This window comes from Elephantulus edwardii, unplaced genomic scaffold (genome assembly GCF_000299155.1).
Source record: "Elephantulus edwardii isolate Elephantulus edwardi_28Jun2011 unplaced genomic scaffold, EleEdw1.0 scaffold00013, whole genome shotgun sequence".
Lineage (NCBI taxonomy): Eukaryota > Metazoa > Chordata > Mammalia > Macroscelidea > Macroscelididae > Elephantulus > Elephantulus edwardii.
In genome coordinates, this window is record NW_006399763.1 from 6045432 (window position 1) to 6069471 (window position 24040).

At 40.4% G+C, this 24040-nt stretch overlaps 1 protein-coding gene across 2 annotated transcripts; it reads right to left on the reverse strand.

Moving 5' to 3' along the window:
- Positions 1-1529: 1529 nt before the first annotated feature.
- Positions 1530-22206, reverse strand: PRDM1 (PR domain containing 1, with ZNF domain). 2 transcript variants are annotated; one of them, XM_006881181.1, is made up of 7 exons: positions 22162-22206; positions 20321-20569; positions 13467-13586; positions 9844-10096; positions 3944-5052; positions 3292-3420; positions 1926-2892 (listed from the first exon to the last, which is right to left on the reverse strand). In XM_006881181.1, exons 1-7 carry the CDS (start codon positions 22201-22203, stop codon positions 2314-2316), a joined length of 2481 nt encoding a protein of 826 aa, XP_006881243.1. In that variant the 5' UTR covers positions 22204-22206; the 3' UTR covers positions 1926-2313. The 2 variants fall into 2 exon arrangements, with proteins under 2 accessions (XP_006881242.1, XP_006881243.1); XM_006881180.1 differs by lacking the exons at positions 13467-13586; positions 20321-20569; positions 22162-22206 and adding an exon at positions 10313-10529 and having other exon boundaries at positions 1530-2892.
- Between the last annotated feature and the right edge of the window lie 1834 nt (positions 22207-24040).

Here is a 24040-nt window from a genome sequence, read left to right on the forward strand (position 1 = left end):
CCAGCATGTAAACATAAGATAGTTTGTTGTTCTAGCAAAGTAAAAAGCCAGTAACTTTGGTCAGTTTTGAGTAGAAGGGAAAAAAAACACAAAAAACAAAACCACTACTGATTGTGGGCTCAACATGTAAAAGGCCTAAGAGGGAAAGTCAGACAAAAGAGAAGCAGGACATCTAAAGCCACCGTGCATATCTTTGTAAAAATTGGTAAATATAAGAAAGCACAAGAGGAAAGTATTTGCGATAATGTTAGGGTAGTGATGCTTTGGTTTACCTACATTTGAGAACTATGTTTGTCAATTACTAATACATAATTTGCTAGTCTTGCTGAATTTAAAGGAACAGATCAGCAAGGCCCTTGGGTTTTCTCAGATTACCCTGTATTTGTTGTATTCTGCAGGTTGACATTAATTGCCCTGAGCAAAACTTAAGAACATATAAAATGGATTGTTTCGTGATATGTCACTCAATATGTAGGAGGGAGAAATTAGAGTGGCAAACAGTAAATTAACAGGATTTTTATTTCTGTGACTCTGGGTGTGACCAAATAATCACAGCATGGCAAAGCAAAATGAACACTGATTTAGATTGTCCTTAATAAAGAAAATTGTTTCGCTTCTCTCTTTCTCCCTGGTTGTTATGGGATCTTCACCTTTTCATCAACATCTAGATCAAGGTCAAGAACAATACTGTGATTTCTGAGGTCATTAAGAAGTCTCAGAAAAGTGGTGTTTGGGGTGGTTTTTTGTTTGTTTGTGTTTTGTCCTTGGGAAAAATAGGTTCTTTTACATGATGTGGCTCACAACTGAAGTGGTTATAAATATATATATACACACACACACACATGGTATAGTGGTATAAATAGATTTATAAATATACATCATTCTTTGCTACACCTTGAATGCCAACATGTAATCTTTGGGTTTAGGAAAACAAAACATTCCATCTTTTTGGTGTACATTTGAGTTTCTTTTCTAGGGCAGCAAATTACTGGATAAGACACCATTTCTTGCACTACTGGACATATTCAATGAGGTAACTGTTGAACAACTTTGCAATGCTCTTTCATCTTCAATTAAATTAACCATAAATGTAAAAACACAAATACTGAGGACTGTTTTACAGAACAATATAAAATTGATGAACTGGGGATAGGAATGTTCATTACCCGCTTTTGTTTACCCTAAGACAACGAGAATACCCGTTTTTCTGTTTTTGTTTTTAAAGTGTGGCCTGAGCCTATCTACTTCAAATTCCTTCCTGGTAGAGCACCATGTTTGTGCAATTTTAACATAAAATAATCAACAACAAACACAACATCCAGACTCAAAACCCCAAATCTCATACATACAAAACCATCTGTGCTTTGGGAAAGTTTCTCAGTGGTTTTAAACATGGCATTTCGTCTTAATTCACATTTTCAGATAATACCTTGGGATGCAAAAGTCATGTGGGCACTCTGAATGGTTACATGACTTTGGGGTGAGGGGAGACCCTGCTCATTACAGAGAGAGGCAGGTTGGCAAAATCCTCCTGACACCTTTCTGGGTAAAAGTGTGCAGGGAAGAAAAACCAGAATGATCTCCAGAAGCATACAAGATTCCTTTACTTGCTTCTCCTACTCAAATTATCATTGGGTAATTCTGCACACATACCCCCAAGTTATAAAATGCCATTCAAACAATATGATCCTATGAATTAACACATCAACTTTAACTTCGGCAATACTAAAACCTCATTTCAGATATCATAGAGGGAAGATAACTGAGGGAAGTAATGGGTTTGTTTTCTTAAATCTTAGGTTCTTAAGCAGATGTGCAGAAATTATCTACAAAGAATGGCCACAAGACAAAAATATAACATTTATACTCAAATTACAAGGAATTTTTTCCAGTCATTGTAAACTTTTTTTAATTATTGCTTTCTGAACGATAAATTGTATAATAAATTATGAAGTATTACCATGGAAAAAATAATTATGGCTAGGTAATAGTCATACTTATGGAAAAGCTATGCAAACATATCCACACAAATAGTCAAAATACACAGGTTCAAATATATAGATGTGTGTAAATAAGTATATATAATAAGCATATTTATATATTTATATATAATAGTCTTTGCCTCATTTATGCCCTGAGATTTCAGTAACTTTGGAGTTCCTTCTTTAATTCCAGAGAGGTGACGTTTTCCCTCACGTTTGCTGTCAGGAGAGCTTTCCAAAACTGGAATTACGTATAAGCCATCTGCTACAGGCACCCTGACTTGCCAAGTCATAAGTTAAAAAACAAAATACTTTGTATTTTCTGAAAATCTTAAGGATCCATTGCTTCAACTGTTTCTTGTTTGACCTTTACAGGTACCAGAGGTAGTGGGTGACTGTGAGGCAACTTCATGAGGGCCGGGTCCGATGATGACTCATAAAAGTTACACCCTGAGGAGAGAAGTCCATTCTCCATGTTTCTTTGCAAAGAAACTTTGAGACCAGTGTCTTCCTTCTCTTTTCTGACCATGGCCAGAATTTCTTTCTCCACCATAGAGATTACATCAACGTTATCTTCCATGTCCTCAAGCCGGTCAGCATTGTCACTGATATCAAACTTCTCGATCTCTTCATTGATGCGAGTCAGGTCCTCCATGGGTAGCCCGGCGGCTGGTGTCACAGGGCAGTTTCCCTTCAGGTGGACCTTAAGACTGCAGAGGTGGATGTAGCTCTTGTGGCACTGGGCACACTTGTGGGGCCGCTCCCGGGTGTGTAGGCGCTTGTGGAGTTTCAGGTGCACAAACTGGGTGAACTTGGCAGGGCACACCTTGCACTGGTAAGGTTTCTCTCCTGAGTGGAGGCGCAAGTGGGTCTTGAGATTGCTGGTACTACTAAATCGTTTGTGGCAAACCTACAGTGTGGGGAAGAAGGCAAAGAAGGGAGACAGGAAGACCAGAAGATTAAAAGTTGCCAATGGGAGGGGCAAGCTTAAAAACAAACACCCAGCAACCTGGGCGGCGAGGAGCCTGTAGCACCTACAGTGTGGTATTAAGCAAACAGGGCGATGCAGACATAGTACACATGAGGTGGTGTTTATTTCCCCTACCATTTTCCACCCACTGGAAGCTGCCTGTGTCATCATTTCAGCTTGTCGGCAGGGACAGAGCACAGGGAGGGGTCCACAATGCCCTTAGCCCAGAGCAAAGCAGAATTCCCTGTGTTCTGAACTACGGGCTGTGTGACAGGAGAGAACAGCCGCAGAGACATGTTCTACAAAGGCCCATGGTTTCACCTAGAAGGTACTGCCCACCTGGCATTCGTGTGGCTTTTCTCCCGTGTGGACCAGGTAGTGTTTCTGCAGGTGGGCAAGCTGAGTGAAGCCCTTGTTGCAAGTCTGACACTTGAAAGGCCGTTCTCCACTGTGCACTCGGAGGTGGACCTGGGAAGAAGGGGCAGAAGTTAGCTCCACTGTCCAACCAGCTCAGAGACCTGACGTGTCCCCTCACTCAGGCAATCAGGACTCGGGCAACTTAGGAAAAGCACCAAGCAAGACAAAGTCAAAGTGCAAACAAAGTACTGGTATTTTCAGAATGCTTTGTTTTCATCTGAGCAAAAGTAGCAACAACAAAACTACTAAACTAGTTTTAACTTATGTGATTTTGACTCATGGACATCCCATTTAGCAGGGTCTCTAAACTGAGCTGTTAGTTCACATAATCTATACATTTTTTTATTCAGAGGAAACACAGGAGAGGGGCAGTAACTTGTCCAAAGCCATTCAGCTAGAATTGGCAAGAGTAGAACCTACATCCACGGGGTCTTATACTGCTGATAATGCAATTTATGACTTGTGGAAAGTGAGCTAGACACATCTGAGAGAACATATACATATACACAGAGACAGAAAAAGAGGGGGGGAGAGAGAGACACAAGTAAAGGAGCTGAGAGCCCTTGAGGCCTACCTTCAGATTTGAGAGCTGGCCAAAAGTCTTAGCACAAACATTGCATTCATACTTAATCTTGCCATTCTGCTTCTTCAGTGGGTAGGGAAGTGTCTTATAGCCAGTCATGCTTCTTTTGCTCTTAATGAGATTCATGGCTTCATCACTGCTGGGGGCTGCCATTGCTGCTGAGGTAGCTTTGGGTTGTACCACGTGCTCTGACGTGGCGGCTGTGCCCGCGGTGGGAGATCCACTTGTGGGGCTGCACACCTTGTCCTTCATGCTGGCGGCAGCCCCTGTGAGGGAAAAGGCACTGTGGGGCGTGGGGACAAGCACGTCTCTGGGATGTTCTGGCTGAAGCAACCTCCGGGCTCCTTCTGAGGGTAGTGAGCTTGGAAGAGAAGCAGGGTTGAGCATGGGATGAGGCACATTGCCACCACTCAGGAGGTTACTGTAGACAGGATACAGCCTCGGGAAGAAACCGAAGTTGTTGATGCCATTTATGTTATTCACAGCACTCAGGCTGTTACAATTCATGCCATATGGGGGTAAAAGGAACTTGGGGTAGTGAGCATTGTATGAGGGGATGAAAGCTGGTGGGAGGTGGGGAGGAGGTGCGTATCCCGGGTAAGAGCCCAAGCCCTCGGCGCCATAGGGTGTATTCAAGTAGGAGTAGGAGTCTCGATGATCTTGAGAACCAGGAGTCAGGGGTGACACGGTATTCCCAGGGCTACTGTGAGGACTGGTACTTTTCAGGCTTTGGTCTGGGCTGCTTCTTGCTGAGGGACTTGGAGTTGTAGAGGACGGAATAGGAGAGTGAGTAATGTAAGTTGGTCTCTCCATCCCATAGGCCAGCGTTGTTTTAAAAAAGTCTTCTGGTAGATGTGTGCGGATTGGGTACACCACCCGAGGATATAGGGGCATTTCAGGGCTCCCATTTTTCCTGAAATCATCCATGTCCTTTTCTGAAGTGAGGGGTGAAATGTTGGAACGGTATAAGTCCCTTCCTTTGGAGGGGTTGGAGTCCGATTTCAGGATCTCTTTCACACTGTATTCTCTCTTTGGGGCACTCTTTGGGCAAAGTTCACTTTTCTCAGTGGTCTGCTGCTTTGAGCTGTTCTGTGTTTGTGCTGAAACAAAGAAGAGAATAATTACTCAGAGGGACAGAGAGAACTGAAGTGAGACTGCCAGAACTACTCTCTCTGAAACCATGAGCCGCAGCTGGCCACACAAGGTCAACACCTGGCTCCCGTCATGCCTTCTGCTTCTCAAGTCTCCACGCCACCATTGGAACCTCTGCTCCCCTTTCTCCTCTGCATGGTGGTGCAATGGCAGCATCTATCCAATGAATCACACTGTCTCAACCATTTTTGTTTCCATCAGTGAAAATTTTGTGATAGAAAAGTGCTGCTCAAGCTTGAACAGACAGTTTCCATCAAAATGGGGTGGAAATAATACTGGGGTGGGGAGCAGGGGGTGTCAGAAGTTAATATAAAGTCATTCTGATGTTCACAGCTTACCTAAAGGAAATCAGCACGCACCGTGAACTAGATGTAGCACGCACCGTGAACTAGATGTGAAAGATTAACATTCATTTCAAGTACTAAGCAGTCATCAGTTTTCACCTTGATTCTTATTTAATATGAATTTGATAAAAAAGAAGAAAAAAACCCAAATCCTGTTCAAACTGCCTATGCCTGAGAGGCAGATGAGCAAGGTGGATGCCACCCCTTACCCTTCATTTGCTGACAACTAAGATTCTCTCCAAAGCTTGGTCTGGTATAACCAGGCTCCCAGCAAGGCTGTCCCCTGGAATCATAAGGCGTGACACAGTCACCCCTGCCAAACCACAACAGGCACTTCCCGAGCCAGTTCAATTACTTAGAGCACCAAAGAAAACAGAGGCAGCTGAGATGAAAGCATTTACTCCAAAAGAAGGTATATGATTACTTGGTAAATATACTATTTAGTAACAGCAGCAATGAGGAGGAACAGTTCCTGACTGCCCGTTCCCTGCCCCCACCCTAAACACACAGAGCAAAGGCGTATCTTTTGTGAATGAAGATGCCTTCAGGAAAACACCAGTAAGTGCTGGGAAAACCAAAAACTCCCTGCTCAGCATTCCCTGGAAATCAAAAGTAAAACACATGTTGCTGAGTTTGAGCTCTGGCTATTGGCAAGCAGTCAGTCAAATCAGAAAGCTGGTGTCTGTGGAGCCTAGAGGTAGCAGAATGCTTGGCATTAATCAAAGGTGGGTCCTCAACACAATGTGATGTTTTTATCAAGTGTCATTCATCCTCTTAACATGTCTTTGGCTTGGTTTAACTGAGAGGGAACTCACAGCTTGATATCTGATAGGTCTAGAAATTAACTATGTGGAACTCCAGATTCTGAGCTCTTCAAATCCATTCTCTGAGCTGACAGGCTTGAGGGATTCGATTCCAGTTTGAGAGCTCCTCAGAGAATGTTATCTCCTGCTAGCTGTTATCAGTTACTCCTCAGAGAGCCAGCAGCCCCAGAATAAACATGGGGAATGGCATTATCCAGGAAGATGCTGATTGGGGGCACTGATGGAAAGATTGCTAAGGGAGAGGGATTTCTGAGGCCGCTAAACCAAAATAAATATCACCTTATCAGGCCAATATCAGTCTTTCAGTGAGGCCCAGCAGGCAGGAAGTTCAAATTGTCACTTTTGTTTTTTAAAGCTAAAATGGTAAAGGAAGAGAGAGACAATGAAGCTGGAAAACTGATAGGCAAGGCATCTCACAGCCACAGGAAGGAATTTCATGAAGGCAAAACCCAAGTGACTTGGAGGTGCCCTACACACAAGCTCCCAATACAGGACAAGAGTTTCATGCATAACTTTCTGACAGTTTTAGTCAGCAAACTGTACTTTGTTAACTCCCCTCATTTTCTCCACTGGCCTCAACATTCCACTGGTTCGAACATTCAGCAAAATAAAGCATAAAAATCTAAGTGCATTTGTAGCACTGAGCCTCATATTCAGGAATGCAGTCTTACTAATCACATTAAGTTAAGACTATAGAAATAAAACAAAGTTAATGGTAAGACCAGTACACAGAGTATAAAATCCTGTTCTGGCACACAGTCTGCACACACAAGAAAGAAAAGTGTTTGCTATGTCTTATGCCTTCAGAAAGAAAGAGATCCACATTTTACTCGAAAACAACATCCAGAAGGGAATGTTACTTTCCCTGACATGTTGTACAGGTGACACTTTGGGAGTGTGTATGATATGGTATAAAGGTACATTTTTAAAAAATCAGCTCTCAAACGGCAGCTGAGTAATCAGTGGAGCTGGTGTCATTTCTAACTCAACCACTCAGCAGCAGCTTGAGTTAATATGAAAAAGAAAATCAAGATCTGTTTTTGTTCTTAAATCTTAAATGGCTGTAGGCGGATGGAGTCATTTCAAGAGTGAACTGCTTCTGAAGGCTCTCAATGGCTTAATTATGCCGACTCACATTTTCGATCTATAATAAGAACCCCCCAAGACTATAAGAAAGAACCTAGAAGTTCTGCAGTAGGCAAAACAAAGCCTGTTTCCAACTGAAACTGAGAAAGCAGATTAACATTTAGAAGTCTATAATTTGGTCAACTGTTTTCTAGATGGGTTAGATAGATAGATAGGAAAAAAATACCCTCAAAATTGGGAGGGGGAGGGGTTGAAATTCCTAGTTTTTAGCCTTCCCTCCCCCAATTTGTTTTATTTTTAAAAAATGTCATCCAGAATTTGTGATCTCTGGTACTTATTCCTCCTTGTCTCGGTTTACTTCAAACCCCTTTTACTCAAAGCTAATTGAACTGTCACTACCAGCTAACCCTTCACGGCAATGCTGGCTCAGAACTCCACTGTGCTTTAAGCATGGAAACCCAACATAACTCATGTGTAGACACAATCAACCTATTAGGCCTGATGAAATAGTGGAAATTTTCCTGATAGAGTCTCAATCATCGGTTGCCACACCTAAGACAACTGGTTTCACAATTGGCAGCAGGAGCTTAGTGTGAATGTGACTCGCTATTGTTAACTCTCTTTTTTACAACGAGTATTGGACGGGTAACACATAATATTCAGCCACCATTTTATGACTACCAAAGTTTCTATATCAAGGAAAGGGGATATTAGAGGGAACAAAGGTGTTATTTCACAATACATATAAAAGTTGTTTCGGAACTCAAATAATAGGCATTTGAAACTTAAAATACTGTGCAAAGCCTTTAATATATGGAGCATAAAAGCACAAGGCTTTTAATACATTATGTGATTGGCAGAAGGTGAAAGAAGTGACAAAGTTTTATCATGGTTGATGCACAGCCACTGTACCGGGTCACCATAAATGGGGTTGCTGTTTTGTTTTGAAATCAAAGACTTTCTCCAACCCTATAAGTTATTAAAGCTCAATGACTTTAAAGAGACCCTCCACAGGATGTAGCTTACTCTGTGAAGAACATTAGCACACCCAGCAAACACTGCGTTGATATGCCCTGATGAAAGAAGTACCATGAAATATGATGGTGTGCCTGCCTTTCAATACCAACTCTTAGCACTAGGCCACGCACGAACAGATTTTTAAATTTCTGAACGTTCTGAAGGTGTTCCTCATGAGGTATGGGACACATAGACTCTTGGGTATTGAGGAGAGAGGAAAATAAATAAGCACCACTTATATTTTTGTTCAGTACTTAATTGTACACATCATATTCATTTTGGAAGCAAATACTCCAAGATCTTTTCCTTAAAGCTCAGGAGTGTAAACTGTGTGCATGTATCTTCTTACAGGCCCACAAACACAAAACTTCACAGAAACAAATGGCGGGAAATTGAAAAGATGACAAGATGGAGAAGATACTGGGGCTTCTGTTTTTCAGAACACTGAAAATACACAACAGTCTTGAGATCATAAGGGAGAACAAGTAAGTCTGATGGAATGGATGAGCATCAAATAACAACAGAGTTGGATTACAACCAGAATAGGGAACTGGCTTGTTCACTGGTCATAACGTTTGAGTTAAAATTTCAACATATGTTAAAATTGTTTTTTATTCCAAGTGCCTTAAAGATAAAAAAGTGAACCTTCAAATAAAGTAACTGAGAAATGACACTAGTGAATGCAGGTACATGAGGATTTCTGTGATTTTTCTTTATAGCCATGGTAACAACAGAGTTCAGAACTTTACAGTAATTCCTCAATTACTCAGAAAACACTTGCAAATGACTGAAATGAAATATATCCATCTGTAGAGAGAGGTCATGACAGTAATTTTAACCAAATGAAAAAGTAAAAGCTAAGGAACTGAGAATGTGTTCAGATAAAATGATAAGAGGCTACTATAAGACCGATTAGGAGATCAGATAATTCGGTTTTTACCATAAGTAAGGAAGCAAAGATGCAAAATCTTTAAGGCTGTCATTTAGGATAATATCTGAAAAATTATGACGAGATTTTTTTCTGAGCATCCTTACAATGTTTCACCTCACGATACATAACTTAATAACCAGATACACATACATTTTCATCATATTTTGTTGCATTTAATGCATATTTTAAACACCAGCAAATTAGCACCAATAAGGGGCTATAATCTGCACATGCAGTATGTCCAAACTAATCCAAATTAGAACTGAATTTATCTTTTTTCCTGTAACTTTCTGTACTAAGCTCTCAAAAGCAGCTCTTACTTTCTTTTCTAATGATCAAGTTTCATAAGCAGGACTAGGAATTTAAAACAATTCTTCCTTCTCTTTCTACTCAATAGTTTAAGGCACCTACTGTGGCCTAGGAAATGAAGAAGCTGTATAATTAAACAACATATTATTAGCTCATATGGACAGAACTAACATTACTGGCATTTTTTCTTTTTTATTTTTTTTTTGTTTTGTTCTGTAATCCACTTACTGAGATTCATCATTGTCAGCTCTCCGGAATAAGGGTAGTGGAGTCTTTCTGCAAAGTCCCGACAATACCACACAAGAAGTTCCTGGTTGGCAGGGATGGGCTTAATGGTGTAGAAGTAGATGTTCATCCCGTTCTGACACGCAGCCAGGTTTTGCTCCCGGGCAGAACGCGCAGGATTCACATAGCGCATCCAGTTGCTTTTCTCCTCATTAAAGCCGTCGATGAAGTGGTGAAGTTCTCCCCTGGAATAGATCTGTCCAAAAGAGCAGACAGGCGTGTAAAAGAGAAAGCCAAGCCCAAAGCCAGGAGAAGCTTCCCCAGCATCCCTTAGAATAGACACAGCCAGAGCCCTGCTTCATTTCTGGTCTCTCACTGCCTACTGAGAACATAATCAGATCTGTTTGGCCACAGCAGTCTTGAGTCAGCACAAGTCAGCGCACTTACAGGTAAGGTACACTTGGTCAATTACCTTTTCCATTTCGGTTTTATCGTTGTGGGGGGGATTGTAGAATGAAACACAAACTTTCATTTAAGGTGCTGCCTCCGATGGATTAAACCACCAGGGAGTACTATTTTGCGACAGCGGTGAAGGGCAAATGGGCGATGATACTAACTACAGTTCCGATTATGCCGACTTTTAATGCTTTGAGTCACCTGGGTAAGACTAGAACTGACTACGTCAAACTGAGTCTTTCAGTTTTTCTATGGCCTCTGTACTTGCCGTTTCCTACACCCCCGCCCAAGGCTTAAACTATGCAAACATCCTCCACCCCCAACCCTCCAAGTCCTAAAGTAACACTTGTTCATATGAATACTTGGAACTTTGCCTTTTTGTGGAAACACTGGGTGGGGCAAAGGTGAACTTCACCTGCCATAACAAAGTGAACTCTGGGACAGAAGCCAGAATTTGACAGTCTACTGAGAAGTCACTTTTCCTCTCGATAAACATGTTCAGCCTTGCGCTTTTCTTTCAAGCCAAAGGATAGGATAGGGAACCCTCTCCTCTGGGTGGAGGCTGGCTAAAACACCACACACAGAGCCATAGGCTGTGCTTTGGGAGAAAAGAACAGGAAGAAAGTATGTTGTTCTTTAAAGGCATCGCACAATGAAGAATTCAGAATTTGCCCTAAAGTAATACTACTTCTGGTTAACAGATGTACAAGATATGGAGTGAAAAAGAAAGAGGAAAGAAGAGGAAAAATGATACACTCTTATGGAAACTACTTTGTACAGAAACTCCTTATCCTTCCACAAAGTTTCTTTCTCTCTGCGGTATTACCTTTTCTTTAGACTTAAGGAATTTTCTTATACAATCAATACCTCACCATCTGCAACTTTTAAAACTCTTGCAGTCTCCTAACAGTAGGACACTGCAACAGAAACTCTGTTCAAACAAGATGGCAAGTTTTCTATTTGATCCTATTGACACACTTGTCTATGTTTGTCTAGAAATTGTTACTTTATCTCACTCAAACATTATCAAAAATTAAAAAGGAACTCTGTCCCTTTAACACAGGCAGTAAACACCAGAATCACTTTCTTTTAAGAGTAACTTCCTGTAAATTGTGAAGGGGGAAATACATGTGGCTTCATCAAAGCAGCTTGTGAGAGCTTTTGCGGTGTGTTTTGTTAAGAGAAAATGGAACAAGGCTGGGTGAATTCTGCTATCAAGAGGGGTTTTCAAGTTTGTTTACTCTGATGTGCAAACTTCCAGGAACATGGGGTTCCATCGCTCTTGCACTCTCTGCTCCGGCGGAAGCTGCTTTCTAAAGCTATGGGTAGGCTACTTCCAGTCAGCCTTCCACAGATTACAATTTACTGTATCCTCATTTAAAAACAGAAATGTCGATGCCATGAAGTCACACATACACACACCCACAAGAAAATAAAATAATGCAAGCATAAAATGAACACTGTTCTCTATCACCTCACTACATTTCCATATATTATCAAGAAGATTAAAAACGTGCTGACTCACAGTACAGTTACAAGAAATAATGCCACTGGTTTCTCAACTTGAACATCCCTTCTCTCTCCTTTGACTGTGTAATTTGCATGAAACTTTTTCTTTTAGCCACAACAGATGTGAGTATTCCTGCCAGCAGAATCAAAGTGCTTTTAATAACGTGGGATGATATCTCCCACAATATCCCTTGCATATTAAATACTGATTCAAATGAACCTCCTAAGGAAAGCCTTTCAGTTACTATGAATCTCTAACGAACCAGGCAACTGTGACAAGGACAGCAGAGGTTCTCAGGAGTTTCTCATCTTTTTTCCCCCAAATGACCATGCATTAATGAGACTTATCATATTGATGTCTTTAGTTCAGACCTCCAACTCCAAGAACGTACCCACCTCTGTAGTCCACTTCTGAGGAGGACTGGCAATAAAGGCAAAAACACACCCACTGATATTTTTTTTTACCATTAAAAACCATGTAAATTTATTTTAAGCATGAGTAACTTTCAAACATTCAATTTTTTTAGTGACTATGTAACAGCTTTCTTTTGTTTGTCTGGAAAATAATAAATTTCAAAACACACCAAAGTTTCTGGGCCCAAAACTATACTTCTTAGTAGGAACAGCTTCTGAGTTCCTTAGAAACTGATTCCTCAACATGACTTTTAGAATATGTGACAAAAGACATATTAAAGGCAAAAAAATCTTGGCCAAGATAAGCATAATTGAATTCTTGCTCTCATGCAGTCATTTCTTTAAAGAATTTAAATAATGGTTCTCCATTAGCCATGTATGTACATTTTGTGCAACTATATATATAAAGGTTTTTTATTTTTAAATTTAATAAGTGTATCTTTGTTTTCTAAGTGCAGGAAATTTCCCAGAAAGATATGCTGGGGAAGAGGAAAACAGCAGGCCTTCTCTCTTCACTCCTAATCCAACTTTCTTTTTCTTTCTCAAGGATTTTATCTCATTAGTTCACTTCTGAGATCTTTTTTTAACTCTGATATTCCAAAGGAAATTGTATTGGCCAGATCTGTTAATTGGATGTTATAGAAAAACTTACCATCTCACGTGTTTGTAAGCATTGTCCTTATGCTATGAAGCAATTTACACGCCATCAAATCCCACAGTCTTCCAGCAAAGATTCATTTATAGACAACGAGTTCTGTCCTCCTTATTCCATTTCCTAAGCCCTATCCACTTATCATTCTTTCATGTCACTTATTTTCAAGACAATTCATTTATGATAACCCCTACAATTCAATTAAGTTAACTCAGCCAGATATCAAGAAGGGGTGAATTCTAAGGCTTGGTGACTCATTACTACTTCCTTGCAGAGAAATGCAAATGAACCTACCCTTGAAGCAAGCAGCAAACTGTTTCCTTTCATCACAAAGCTTTAATGAGTTGCAAAAATTAAGATTCACATAGTGTCCATAGCTTCATCATTAACCATGCATAGGCTATGTTTCCACAGCAACCCATCTGATCAGTTTCTTCACATTTGCTCAGAATTCCCTAAACACTTGACTTGTGGGTGAGCCTCCCTATTTTTCAGGACAGGCTGGGGGTGGGGGGTGGGGGAGGCTGACTTAGCCCTTCAAGCTCCATTTCCCCCTTTAATTCTTAGTAAGTCCAGAAAAATTTAATTTACTTACCCGCCAAAAATATTTTCTGTTTGCGTTCTTAGGAACTGTATCATTAGTGTAGATTTCACCTATTAGAGGTCCAAAACGGGTTCCCTTTGGTATGTATTCTTTACTCATCACTCCAATAACCTAAAGAAGGTAAAACATAGCAAGCTGTTACTTTGACAATAACATGCTAGCCAATCTTTATTTCAATGAACTGAACTGTTAAGTGGTACCACTATGAGTAGGAATCTACCTGTCAACTATTAACTTGGTGATGTGAAGGTTTGTTGGTTTTGTTGTGCTTTTTAAAAAAAATTATTTTTATTTCTGTATTTTTTTGAGTGTGCGAGCATGTACCATCGAATGAGATCTGACTGGTACAGGAGGAGAGTGCCTCTCCTTTTCCAGCGGAGCATCTGGTGGATTTGAACCTAGGGTTTTTTTTTTTAAACACAATTACCAAGTTTAAAATTTTGAAACAGACTATCAAAATAGTTAATGGTAACATGCTTCACCTTAAAGGAAGATCTCTTTTAAACTTCCAGATGCCAAATAAATATTCATCCAAGCATTAAAAAGGTCCATAATTATTCTACAGTAACTAATGTGCCTTTCTTTTCTTTTCTTTTTACTTTAGAAGAAGGGCGCAGATAATCATTCTGTTGTAGAACGCAGGCTGAACTAAATGCTCAAGACTTGAGCAATTCCATTTTCCCAGTTTCCCAGTTCTCTTTCTCCCTCAAACCATAAACACTTGGTACTTGAGGGAAATAAAATAGTTTTAACCTCAGAAACCAAAATAATGCTCTTTGGTTTCCCCACAAAAGGCCTAAAGAACCAGAAACCAAACATTTTTTTTTCATTCCATATGAGGTGTTGGTTTTTTTCATAACTTATAAAGTCAGCGTAATAGAAAAAAAATATTCCAAGTAACTTTATTTATCCTTAGTATCTTCTAGTCAACAGTAGTCAGAAGTCTTCCTCTGAAATAGAATTTATGCTGAAGAGTGTTAGAGGTTCCAAGAGTTGTGGGTTCTGAGATCTGAGAAAATGACCTTCGCAGACTGTATGTATCACACACTTTGACTTTGCAGTCTTGCTAAAGAAATATGCTAACTATATCAATCTTTCTTGATCGTAAATTTCTTTTTTTCTTTTGGAGGTAAGGTGGTTAAAAATCATCAACCACATATCAGGAAGTCATCACTATTCAAAGGAACTCCTGTATGAGCAGTTCTTCATAAAATGTCACAGCTTTATCTTTTTCTTTATTCATTCACTTTTCCATTTTTATTTTCTTCTCATGAAGGTAGCCTATCAATGATTTACTGACTAGCTCACTGAGATGAACTGGTAGTTGAAAGGATATGATAAATTTTTTTTTTTCAGCTTTTTATTATTCCTGGTGACTTCTGTGTATTTTTGTTTCCTCCTGAGATGGCAAACTCAGGTAGCTGTATCAATATCTTTTCACAAATTACTAATAATGAAATGTTAAGATTCTGGTTATTATTATATATGTGGATAGCTCATCAAGAATTTAAATCTCAGTCTAAATTGTTATGAGATAAATACACCTATTGACTGTTTAGACTTTGTCATGTAAATTTCTTATCAACTTAAAAAAAAATACAACCGGGTACTCAATATACAAGTCAATGAAGCATAGCCAAATTGGAAAGAGAAAAAGAAAATTTCCTACACTTAACATAAGCTGAAACAAAGTTCGTGGGCTAAAGTGTTATTTTTGTCCTTTATAAATTTCTGGCAGAAAGTTGAAAAAAGCAGATGTTCATTTCATTCTTCTTTGCCTTCATTTACATCTATCTGCCCTTTCAATAACAGTTCATCATTACTGGTGTAGGGTAGCAGTACAAATATTAGGAAAAGGAACTTTTCAGAGCAATCTTAAGATAATAAATATATATGTATGTGTGTGTATATGTGTATATATATAGATATCTATATATAAATATATATAGATGTATATATAGATATCTATAGATATATCTTAAGCAGACTAAGCTCAAAGGCTCAGTGTTTAGATCTATAGATTATTATTTCAATAGTTCATGGAATTGACATCTTTGACACGCAAATCACTTGCCATTTATATTTGAATGATTGTCTCTAATATTAAAATGACAAACAGGAAGAACAAATAATGCCATTTGTTGGTCAGCCAATAATTAGCAGTTGATATTTTCAACATATCCACTTTAAAGCATTAATTTTAAGAAAGGCACTCAACTGGTTCATCAACTTTGCTTTAAATTATAGTCTCCTGCAGACAGTGTCTTGGGAGCCAGAGCCTGATTACCAACAAGTAGCATTACATTGAGGTCAAGGGTTTTCTTCCAAACTGTTTGCCTTTTTAAAAACACAAACAAATAAAGCAAAATCAAACCAGAACAAGCGTCTTAGTTTTCAGGTATCAATTGTATACTTAGAGAGTAACAACAAAACACTTTCTAGTGGCCCAAAAGAAGACAAATATAATGTAGAGAGGGCATAGCTACCCTAAACATTTGATCACAACTATGAGCAAGTCAGGGGGGAGGAGAAAGCTATACTTGAAGTAGTTCTTGTCACTTTAACCTTACAAATCCAACACAGCAGGAAAGATGAGTACAAGGGAGAGGGAAAGTAAAAAGGAACTTGTATGGTAGAAAGGTTTGTGAAAATCCCAGAATTCCAAACAAATAAAAGAACCTGTTAGATTCTCTTTTGGAGTGGAACAGAAGCCAAATCATGGGATTTTAAAGGTGGATGGAATTGTATGCTTTATGATGCTATCTAAATCTATTCCCAGACTAGCCCTTTTAATAACACAATGAAATCCTTCTTCTCAAATCAAATCAAAGTTTGCGATATTATTCAAAGAAGACTGTAATAAAAGCTGTAATCTTGAGATTTTTGGTGTCTGTCACAGGTTAAATTTAGGAGAAATTGGAGGAGAACCCAGGTTGTTTTCTAATGGGAAGAGAAAGGCCCTGGAAAGATTCTTAAGGGTTTGTTTCTGTCTTGGCCAATGCTATCTGTGTGAGCCACTTTACAACACTCCAGAGATAAGAGAATCATTGGAGCAAGCTAATGTTACAAAGGATCCTGGGGTGTGTCTTACATTCACGATGCTAAAAAAGACTAATTATGAATGTGTTCACCTAACTCAGGAAGGAAACTTCACTGGAACTGACCAGGGTCCTAAAGAATTACTGCTGGGGACAAGCTGCTGTGTGCTTTCTATAAACCTATCCGTGTGAAGACACTGAGCTTCAGCACTTCCTTGCTTCACCTGACCCACAGGAGCCCTTCCCCACCATGCTTTATGAGCACAGTCGACCCCTTTGCCACGTGGGCAGATCTGTCTCTGTCAGTTACCCCTGTCCCAGAGACACTGAGACATCCGCTGATGAAAAGAAACAGGGCTCCTTGAGCTCATTTTCCTTTTTTACAAAGCAAAGCTGATTTTACAGCTTAGGGTGAGCTGAGGAGCATGTAGAAGGAAAATCTCTTATCAAGGAGTTTTTTGGTACAATGAAAATTCTTCTTTTAGAAGCATGCAAACAAAAAAACACGTGGCAGTGGGTTTTAAGCACAAACATTATTTAGGCCTAATGTGGTATGAACATCCTCACCCCGAACTGCATTAAGATAATTTTAATTACTAGCTATCTCTCCCCCTCCCCTAACCTCACCCTGTAAAAGTGACTCATTCAATTAAAATTCTATTTTGAATATAAGGATATTTGCATTGAGATGACTAGAACTCTGTAGTGGACTGAGGCCTTCAGCCTGCAATTCATCCTATATTTTGTGTGTGTGTGTGTGTGTGTGTGTGAGTGTACCGTCAAATCAGATCTGACTGGTACAGGAGGAGATTGTCCCTCCTTCCCCGGCAGAACATCTGGTAGATTTGAACCCCTATATTTTTTTTAAAAGGGGTGGAGTGGACAGAGTTGTGTTTTGGAAGGTTTCCTCCTTAATTATCTTTATATTAAAGGACATTTAGTAATGCTGTCGTACATCAAATAAAAAGCAGTATGAAGAAGAGAGAATTGTATGTTATGGCTAGGTAGATGGCTTGAGTTAATGATGGACCGCAATCAAAATGGTCATTGAGTGAGTCCCCATGATCAGTCTGATGTTTATCACCACCCCACTTTGGGAGGCCTGATTAAGAGCCCCAGTACCTCTTAAATACAAGTGACCTTAACTGAAGCAGAAAATGACACATACTCCTGCTTCTAAAATATAAATGTCTAAATTGATCTTGTCAAGTGTTCATAGATTATTTCAGGAGGAAAAGGGGGAAAACCCCATAAGAGAATAATAACCCATCAGTTTTTATAAGTTTTGAATAGCATGTCTATCTTTGGTTTGGGTTCTGGAAATAGGAAGTAAGAACAGCCTCATTAGAGGCACAAAACGATTCTAAACCAAATCTAAAAATGAGGGTAATGAGCAGAAGTACAGTTTGTGCGCTTTGTTTTTAACCCACCCCCAAAAAAGGTGCTGACACATAGCACAAATTCATAATGAAAAATGGTTTTGTTTTTTTAAAAATCCCCAGTATGTCAGCAGAACAGTGCATAGTATAATATCTCCTGCTATTTAAGGGAGAACCAAGATAAATCAGTCAAATAAAAACTACATGTAAAAAAGTTTTTTTCCTATTTCCACGGCTCATAGGGCCCAAAGGACTAACTGAATAATGATAATGTAAACAATTCATCAACCCTAAAAAGTTTCTGTTCTGAAGCTGGTTTGCAGTTATTCAACCACACCATCTCTTTCAACTACTAAAAGGAGCTGTCCTTTCCTCAAGTTTGAAAAGGAAGGAGAAACAGAAAAACAAGTACGAATTCTAGAGAGAAAAAAAGCTTAAATCAGTATTACATTGAAGTTTGTTTCCTGGCTGCTTTTATGTTTAGGGCCTGGAAATACACTATGTTAGTTAAATGACTGGGTTAAGGAAATCAGGGAGAACCCTAAATGTCTAGGTTAGTTCTGAAGGATCTTTCTTTAGTAAAATAAACAATGTATGCTTCCTGGTTGCTTAACATATTGGAATAGAGTTAAATTAACAGTTCACAGAAAAATACAGGCAAGCTTAATAAAAGATCAATCTGAAATATGTTAAGATGATAAATAAAACCACAGTGACACCAAGAGGGGCCAGTGTGGCATCATCAAAAAGCACTGGCTGAGGAAGCTACAAGACTTTCTCCAAGCCCCAGCTGTGGCTATTACTATATGCCTTGAATTAAATGATCCAGGAACTTTTCTTGACTTATCTATAATTCTAAGTAGAATTTTAGGGGAAAAAAAATCAAACACAAAAAAACCCCCACAACCCTCCAACATGAACTGAGGATATAGGAATTAGAGAATTAAAAGGCAAAGGACCCACAGAATGCAGATCTTTTGTTTCAGTCTCAATGGCTGGGAAAGGGTAGTACAGTACAAATTAACCTGGGGATAGACCAATGTTTGGTCAAATTTGATATAGGTTAAAAACAAACAAAGAAACAAAAAACCCAACTGCTCCACCTTTTAAAGTTACAGCCAAACCTTAAATACTAAAAAAAAAAACAAAAAAAAAATCCAATGCTTATTCCAGAGAACACATAGTACAAGTTTTCCTACTGAGAAGAGCCTAACTTTCAATAAGGTATAAAATCAAGGCTGACCTCTGGGGTTAACTTTTTGGTAATGTTAATGTACAACTACAATTTAAATTTTTGTTCTTTATAAAATCTGCCTCCACTCTCCTAGCAGGGAAAGAAGGAAAAAAAAAGTTGAGCTTTAATGAAACTCAAAGCAGAGTGGCTCTATTTAATTTTAGACAGCTGTGTCTCCCCCTCACCAAAAACACTGAACTCAGACACAAACAGGAAAGAGACAAAGCTTTTCCTAAACAGGCTACTTCAAATGCCGTTCCTTAAGGAAGCGGGCAAGTGGCTTGACATGGCTGTAATAAATAGTCCCAGTAGCAAACTCTGGGTTTCTACAGCAAAGGGTCCCTTTCCACTACTTTCAGCAGGCAGTAATATAAGTGACAGTGCTCTGCAGTGGTGCTGGGAAGTTAGCATTGGGTTTCTTGGTTCAAACTGGAGAGATCAACTCCAGCAGCTGAATTCTCAAAACAAGAGGTGGTTCTACAAGCTACTTCACAGCTAAACATCACGCCTAGCCATAATCGTTATGTAAAAGAGTAAACACAAATCAGTTGCTCATTCCAAGTTCTGGGTTTTCAGTCTCTTTGAAACAACAAAGAGTGTACCCACTTCAGAGGCCAGTAAGGAATTGGTTTGCCAGCCCAGCCTCCAAGCCATCCTGAGAGAGGACACTTTTACACGAACCTCTTCTTGGTTTATACCATTGCTCCAGTTCATAAACACGTCAAGGTTTTGAGAATAATTTTAGAAACCCAGCTAATAAAGCTTGCTCGTTAAAAGAATAAAGTCATCTAATGACCATAGGGAGACAAAAGAAATACTAAAATTTCCTTTTCTAAGAAAAAGTTTTCTCGCTTCCAAAACTACTATACAAGAGAGGTCCATGGGCCAGTGGGTTTGATGCAGCTAGCTACTTTCTCTGAGCTCACTGATGACTCGCCCACCCCAGGCTGCAAACCGATGTGTCAACTTGCCAAAAGATTTAACTGTTTACTAATTAGGATGGGAAGAGTTGGAGGCTGTCGGGAACAAGAAATCGACTGAGGGAAAGAGAAAGCAATAAAAGGAGTAAACCAAATGATCAGAAGTAAAATTGCTGATGATATATATGGATTCTTTGCTGACAGTAAGAGATTCTATGGTAAGTAGAGAAACTGTCAGGTGCCAATCTTCTTAGGCCAAAAATCAGAGGCTTACCTCTTTGTTGTTGATGGCATGTTTGAAAAGCAGGTTCCTTGGCAAGGATGCCTCTGCCTGAAGTGAAGTCCCTGAGTCGGTGCCAGCATCCCAGGGGTGGTCGTTCACAATATAAGTACATTTCTCTTCAAACTCGGCCTCTGTCCACAGAGTCATATCTGCATCCTCCATGTCCATTTTCATGGTCCCCTCAGTCCCCTCTACCAGCCCTTGAATCCTCACAGCGTTGGAGCTACACTTCGGGGCAGCCTGAAAGAGAAGGGAAAGGCCCTTAATCCCCATTGTCCTGCTGTTTCTGTGGCTCCCTCGGAGAGGCTATGACTAATAACAGTAGTCTGAAGACTTTAAAAGCAGATGCAGAACGCCTGGTACAGTTGAGTAAGAGCCAAAATGCCGTATAAACTAGATTGCCTTGAAGAGGCAAGGTTTTTAAATGCTACACTTAGCTTAAAAAAATCTGGCAACCTCATTGGGAGATAAAGGAGGGGTTTAAAAAATAAACAACAAACCCCTTCAAAGAATCCCTGGCTTTACCTCTCACGGCAGAAAAATGTTGTGGGCACTCAGTCCTATGTCCAAGAACGCCTGGGGTCATGGCCGCCAGCCCCTCAGCGCTGTGGAAAAGCTGCCTCAGAAAAGTGTCACAAACAAGGAGAGGAAGAGGAAGGAGCTCTGTCTGCCTCTGAATGAAGCTAAAAATGGAAAGCGCGTGTGGTGTAGGAGCGGAACCCAGCCTGCCTTTTCCAAATGGGGAAGACTGAACTTTCCCACCAGCTCCCAACGCAAAACAACTTTCAAAACAACCTGCCCCCCCCGCCCCCCCTCTACTGCGCACTCTTTCATCTGCTCGCATGGGAGACTGGCGAGAACTGCATCCTGCCAGCATCACCGGGCTGCAGCCTTTCAGAAATCGCTTGGACCAGAGAACAGGAGGAGGAGAAATGGGTGAAGGGGGAAAACAGACCGCGGTTTCTTTTGACTTGTGGCCATCTCACGCCAAATTGGAAAAAAAGCGAAAACAAAACATAAAACTGTTCAAAAGAATTCCCTCGAGAGAATTCCTTGAGAAGCCCACAGCTACAAATAGCACTTTCCATTTACATTTAAATCTGAAAGTGGACGAATTCCCAGAAGTCACTGAAGGGCTACAGTTTACAGTAACGTTTGAGCAAATCTAGCTGAGGGCAAGCTCACTTCCACTCGTGAACTGGTAAGGAATTGGTCCACACAGCTCCTCCCTTACACCCAGGAAAAGGCCTTTTCAGGGGGGAAAACGGGAAACAATTTCGTTTCCCATTCCCGTACAGAGCTGAGAATGCATAGCAATATGGGCATCCTTTCCAGGTGAGCGCGCGTACTGGTCACAACGTAAACATGACACAGTGTAAGTTCTTCAAGGTGCCTCCTTTAGTCTTCCACGTCGTCCCTAAAAAGGATGTGCTTTTCAAAAAGACAGCTTATGCAAAGCTGTTACCTTTGAGTTAAACAGACTTGCTCGTTTTTATTCAGTCCCAGTATGTATGCTCAAGATCGTAATTCTTTTTTAAAATGACCAAAACATGCCCCAAAAGTAAAGTTTTAAACTTATACCAACCCACAATATCTACTTCCTTTGATGAGATTGGGTAGGAATTGAAATTTCAATGAAATTACAATCTGCCCAGAACTGAAAGGGTTAATGATTCATAAGGGGGAAAAAAGTCTTAGAAATGTTGGATAGCACTAAGTGTACTAGAGCCGAAGCATTTCTTGTTTCCGCTGCCACCAGGTTAGCAGAGAGAAAGGGAGGGAGAAAAGTTTTCAGATCCACTTCATTATAGAAATAAAATCAAGTGCCTTACCAAGGTCGTACCCACAAGTTTTCCCAAGCACAAATCCAACATCGGAGATAAATCCGGCGCATCGCTACACAGTCAACATCGCTTCCCGCCTCCGCTGGCCGGGCTGAGCAGGGCTGGCGCGCGCGCCCACGGTGCCTCCTTCGCTCGGCCGCCGGGGCGCAGACTCGAGTCTCCGCGGACAGGTGCTGCGCGCTGCTCTTGCCTATCCGCAACACTGGAGGGCCGAGTGTCACAGCAGCACTTTCAGCCAGTGTTAACCAGATCGGCGGTTCCTTCCCCTCCCTGCTTTAGATTAGCCACTCAGCAGCCTGAAGTGGGGGCGTGGCCGCACCTGGGCCGAGCCGCGTGAGCCTAGCCAACCGAGCCCAGGGCTTTCCCCCCAGATTGCGAGCCGCCGAGCTTCCTCTCTTTATTAATGTGGATTTCAACATTTTCCTGGAATCTTCCTACTTCCCTTTGAAGACACTTGGGCTCAACGTTTACTCGGGCTGTCCTGTGTTCTAAATACCCCAAACTGCCCTCTTCTTCCTGCTGACGTTTAATAAGGGGAGCACATTCTTTAAATTAGGAGAGAAAAAACCCCCACACAATCAAACTTACTTAAGCGTTTTTCTAATCCCTCAATTCACATTTCCAGTGATAGATGATACAAAATCTTACTTGGGAAGAGTAAATGAACAATATATCTCTGCGTCCAATTTAATACAATGTAGTTGTCTAGAACTCAGGCTCTTGCCAATGAAAGATGTGTGTGTCCCTCAAAATGGGTAAAAGTCCATTTCTCCTACTGGTTGAATTCACTCGAATTTGCTGAAATGAACTTCCTTCATTGAAATATATTGTAAACAGGGAAAAAGGAAAACTCTATAATCTTACAGATTAAAATAACTTTGCTTTTCCTCTCCCGATCCATAGTCAAAACATCAGAGGCGTGAGGAAGTAAACTATGGGGCATTAATTGTTTCACAGTTAAAAGAGAATATTGAACTGATCACTGCAAGTGGAAGGCTGGCCGAGGCAGTAATTATTGGGTTCTGAGCCCTGTCAGGCTTTTCCTCCAGCCCCAGTCAGTCCTCTGATGAAGGAAGGACATCCTGTGATGATGGCATACAATGTCCTGTTTGTTTATTATTAAGAGCGTGGACCTTGCATTCCTGCTTCTCATTACAAAACAAACCAGATGCTTTACTTCCTTCAATGGTCTTGTGCCTTCAGCAAGGAATCCTCTAATTCAGAGAAACAATGATGCAAAGGGGCCATTTATAGCCATCACCCCATTACAAGTACGATCACTGAAAACACAAGTCTCCAACTTTTCCTGCTTGCCTCATACATGCAGTTGTTTTGAAAATCATCTTTCCTGCCACCTCAGGCTGCAAGGTCTCTCTATAACATTTTAAATACATATGTGCATACACACCTACCTAAAGGCACACCCGCCCACACACACACACACACACACCCAGTCCCAACCTAATGATACCAACTTAGTCATACAATGAAGTGGATATTTGAGTATTTGTTTACAGGAAGAAACAAAGCAAAGCAAAACAAAAACCAAACTCACAATCATAAAAATAAGTCTGTTTATTTTTTAATCTTCTCTGTCCTTTTTTAAAAAACTTTTCTGGAAATTTTAACATTTTTGGCCGGCAGAGGGGGGGCATGGGGAAGGGGCAGTAAGGAGACAAAAGATTATTTCCAAGAAATGATATCTGGGTCGAGTCTTTCTATAATCTCTCTAGTACCAAACAGTTCAGTTCCCACTAGGCGACATAAATCCACACATCCGGCTTGCTGCCTGGTCCACCTGCTATTGTACATAATACCAGAGGGGACGCTAGCATCAAAAGGAAGCGGGACTTTCAGATGGCGCATA

Excerpts from the sequence above, each read along its gene's own strand:
- PRDM1 (XM_006881181.1), bottom strand. The coding sequence starts at position 22,203 with ATGTTGGATTTGTGCTTGGGAAAACTTGTGGGTACGACCTTG. Across the intron at positions 10,097-13,466 it reads ACAGAAAATATTTTTGGCGG|ATCTATTCCAGGGGAGAACT; the intron begins GTAAGTAAATTA and ends TCTTTTGGACAG. Across the intron at positions 5,053-9,843 it reads GCTGACAATGATGAATCTCA|CACAAACACAGAACAGCTCA; the intron begins GTAAGTGGATTA and ends TCTTTGTTTCAG.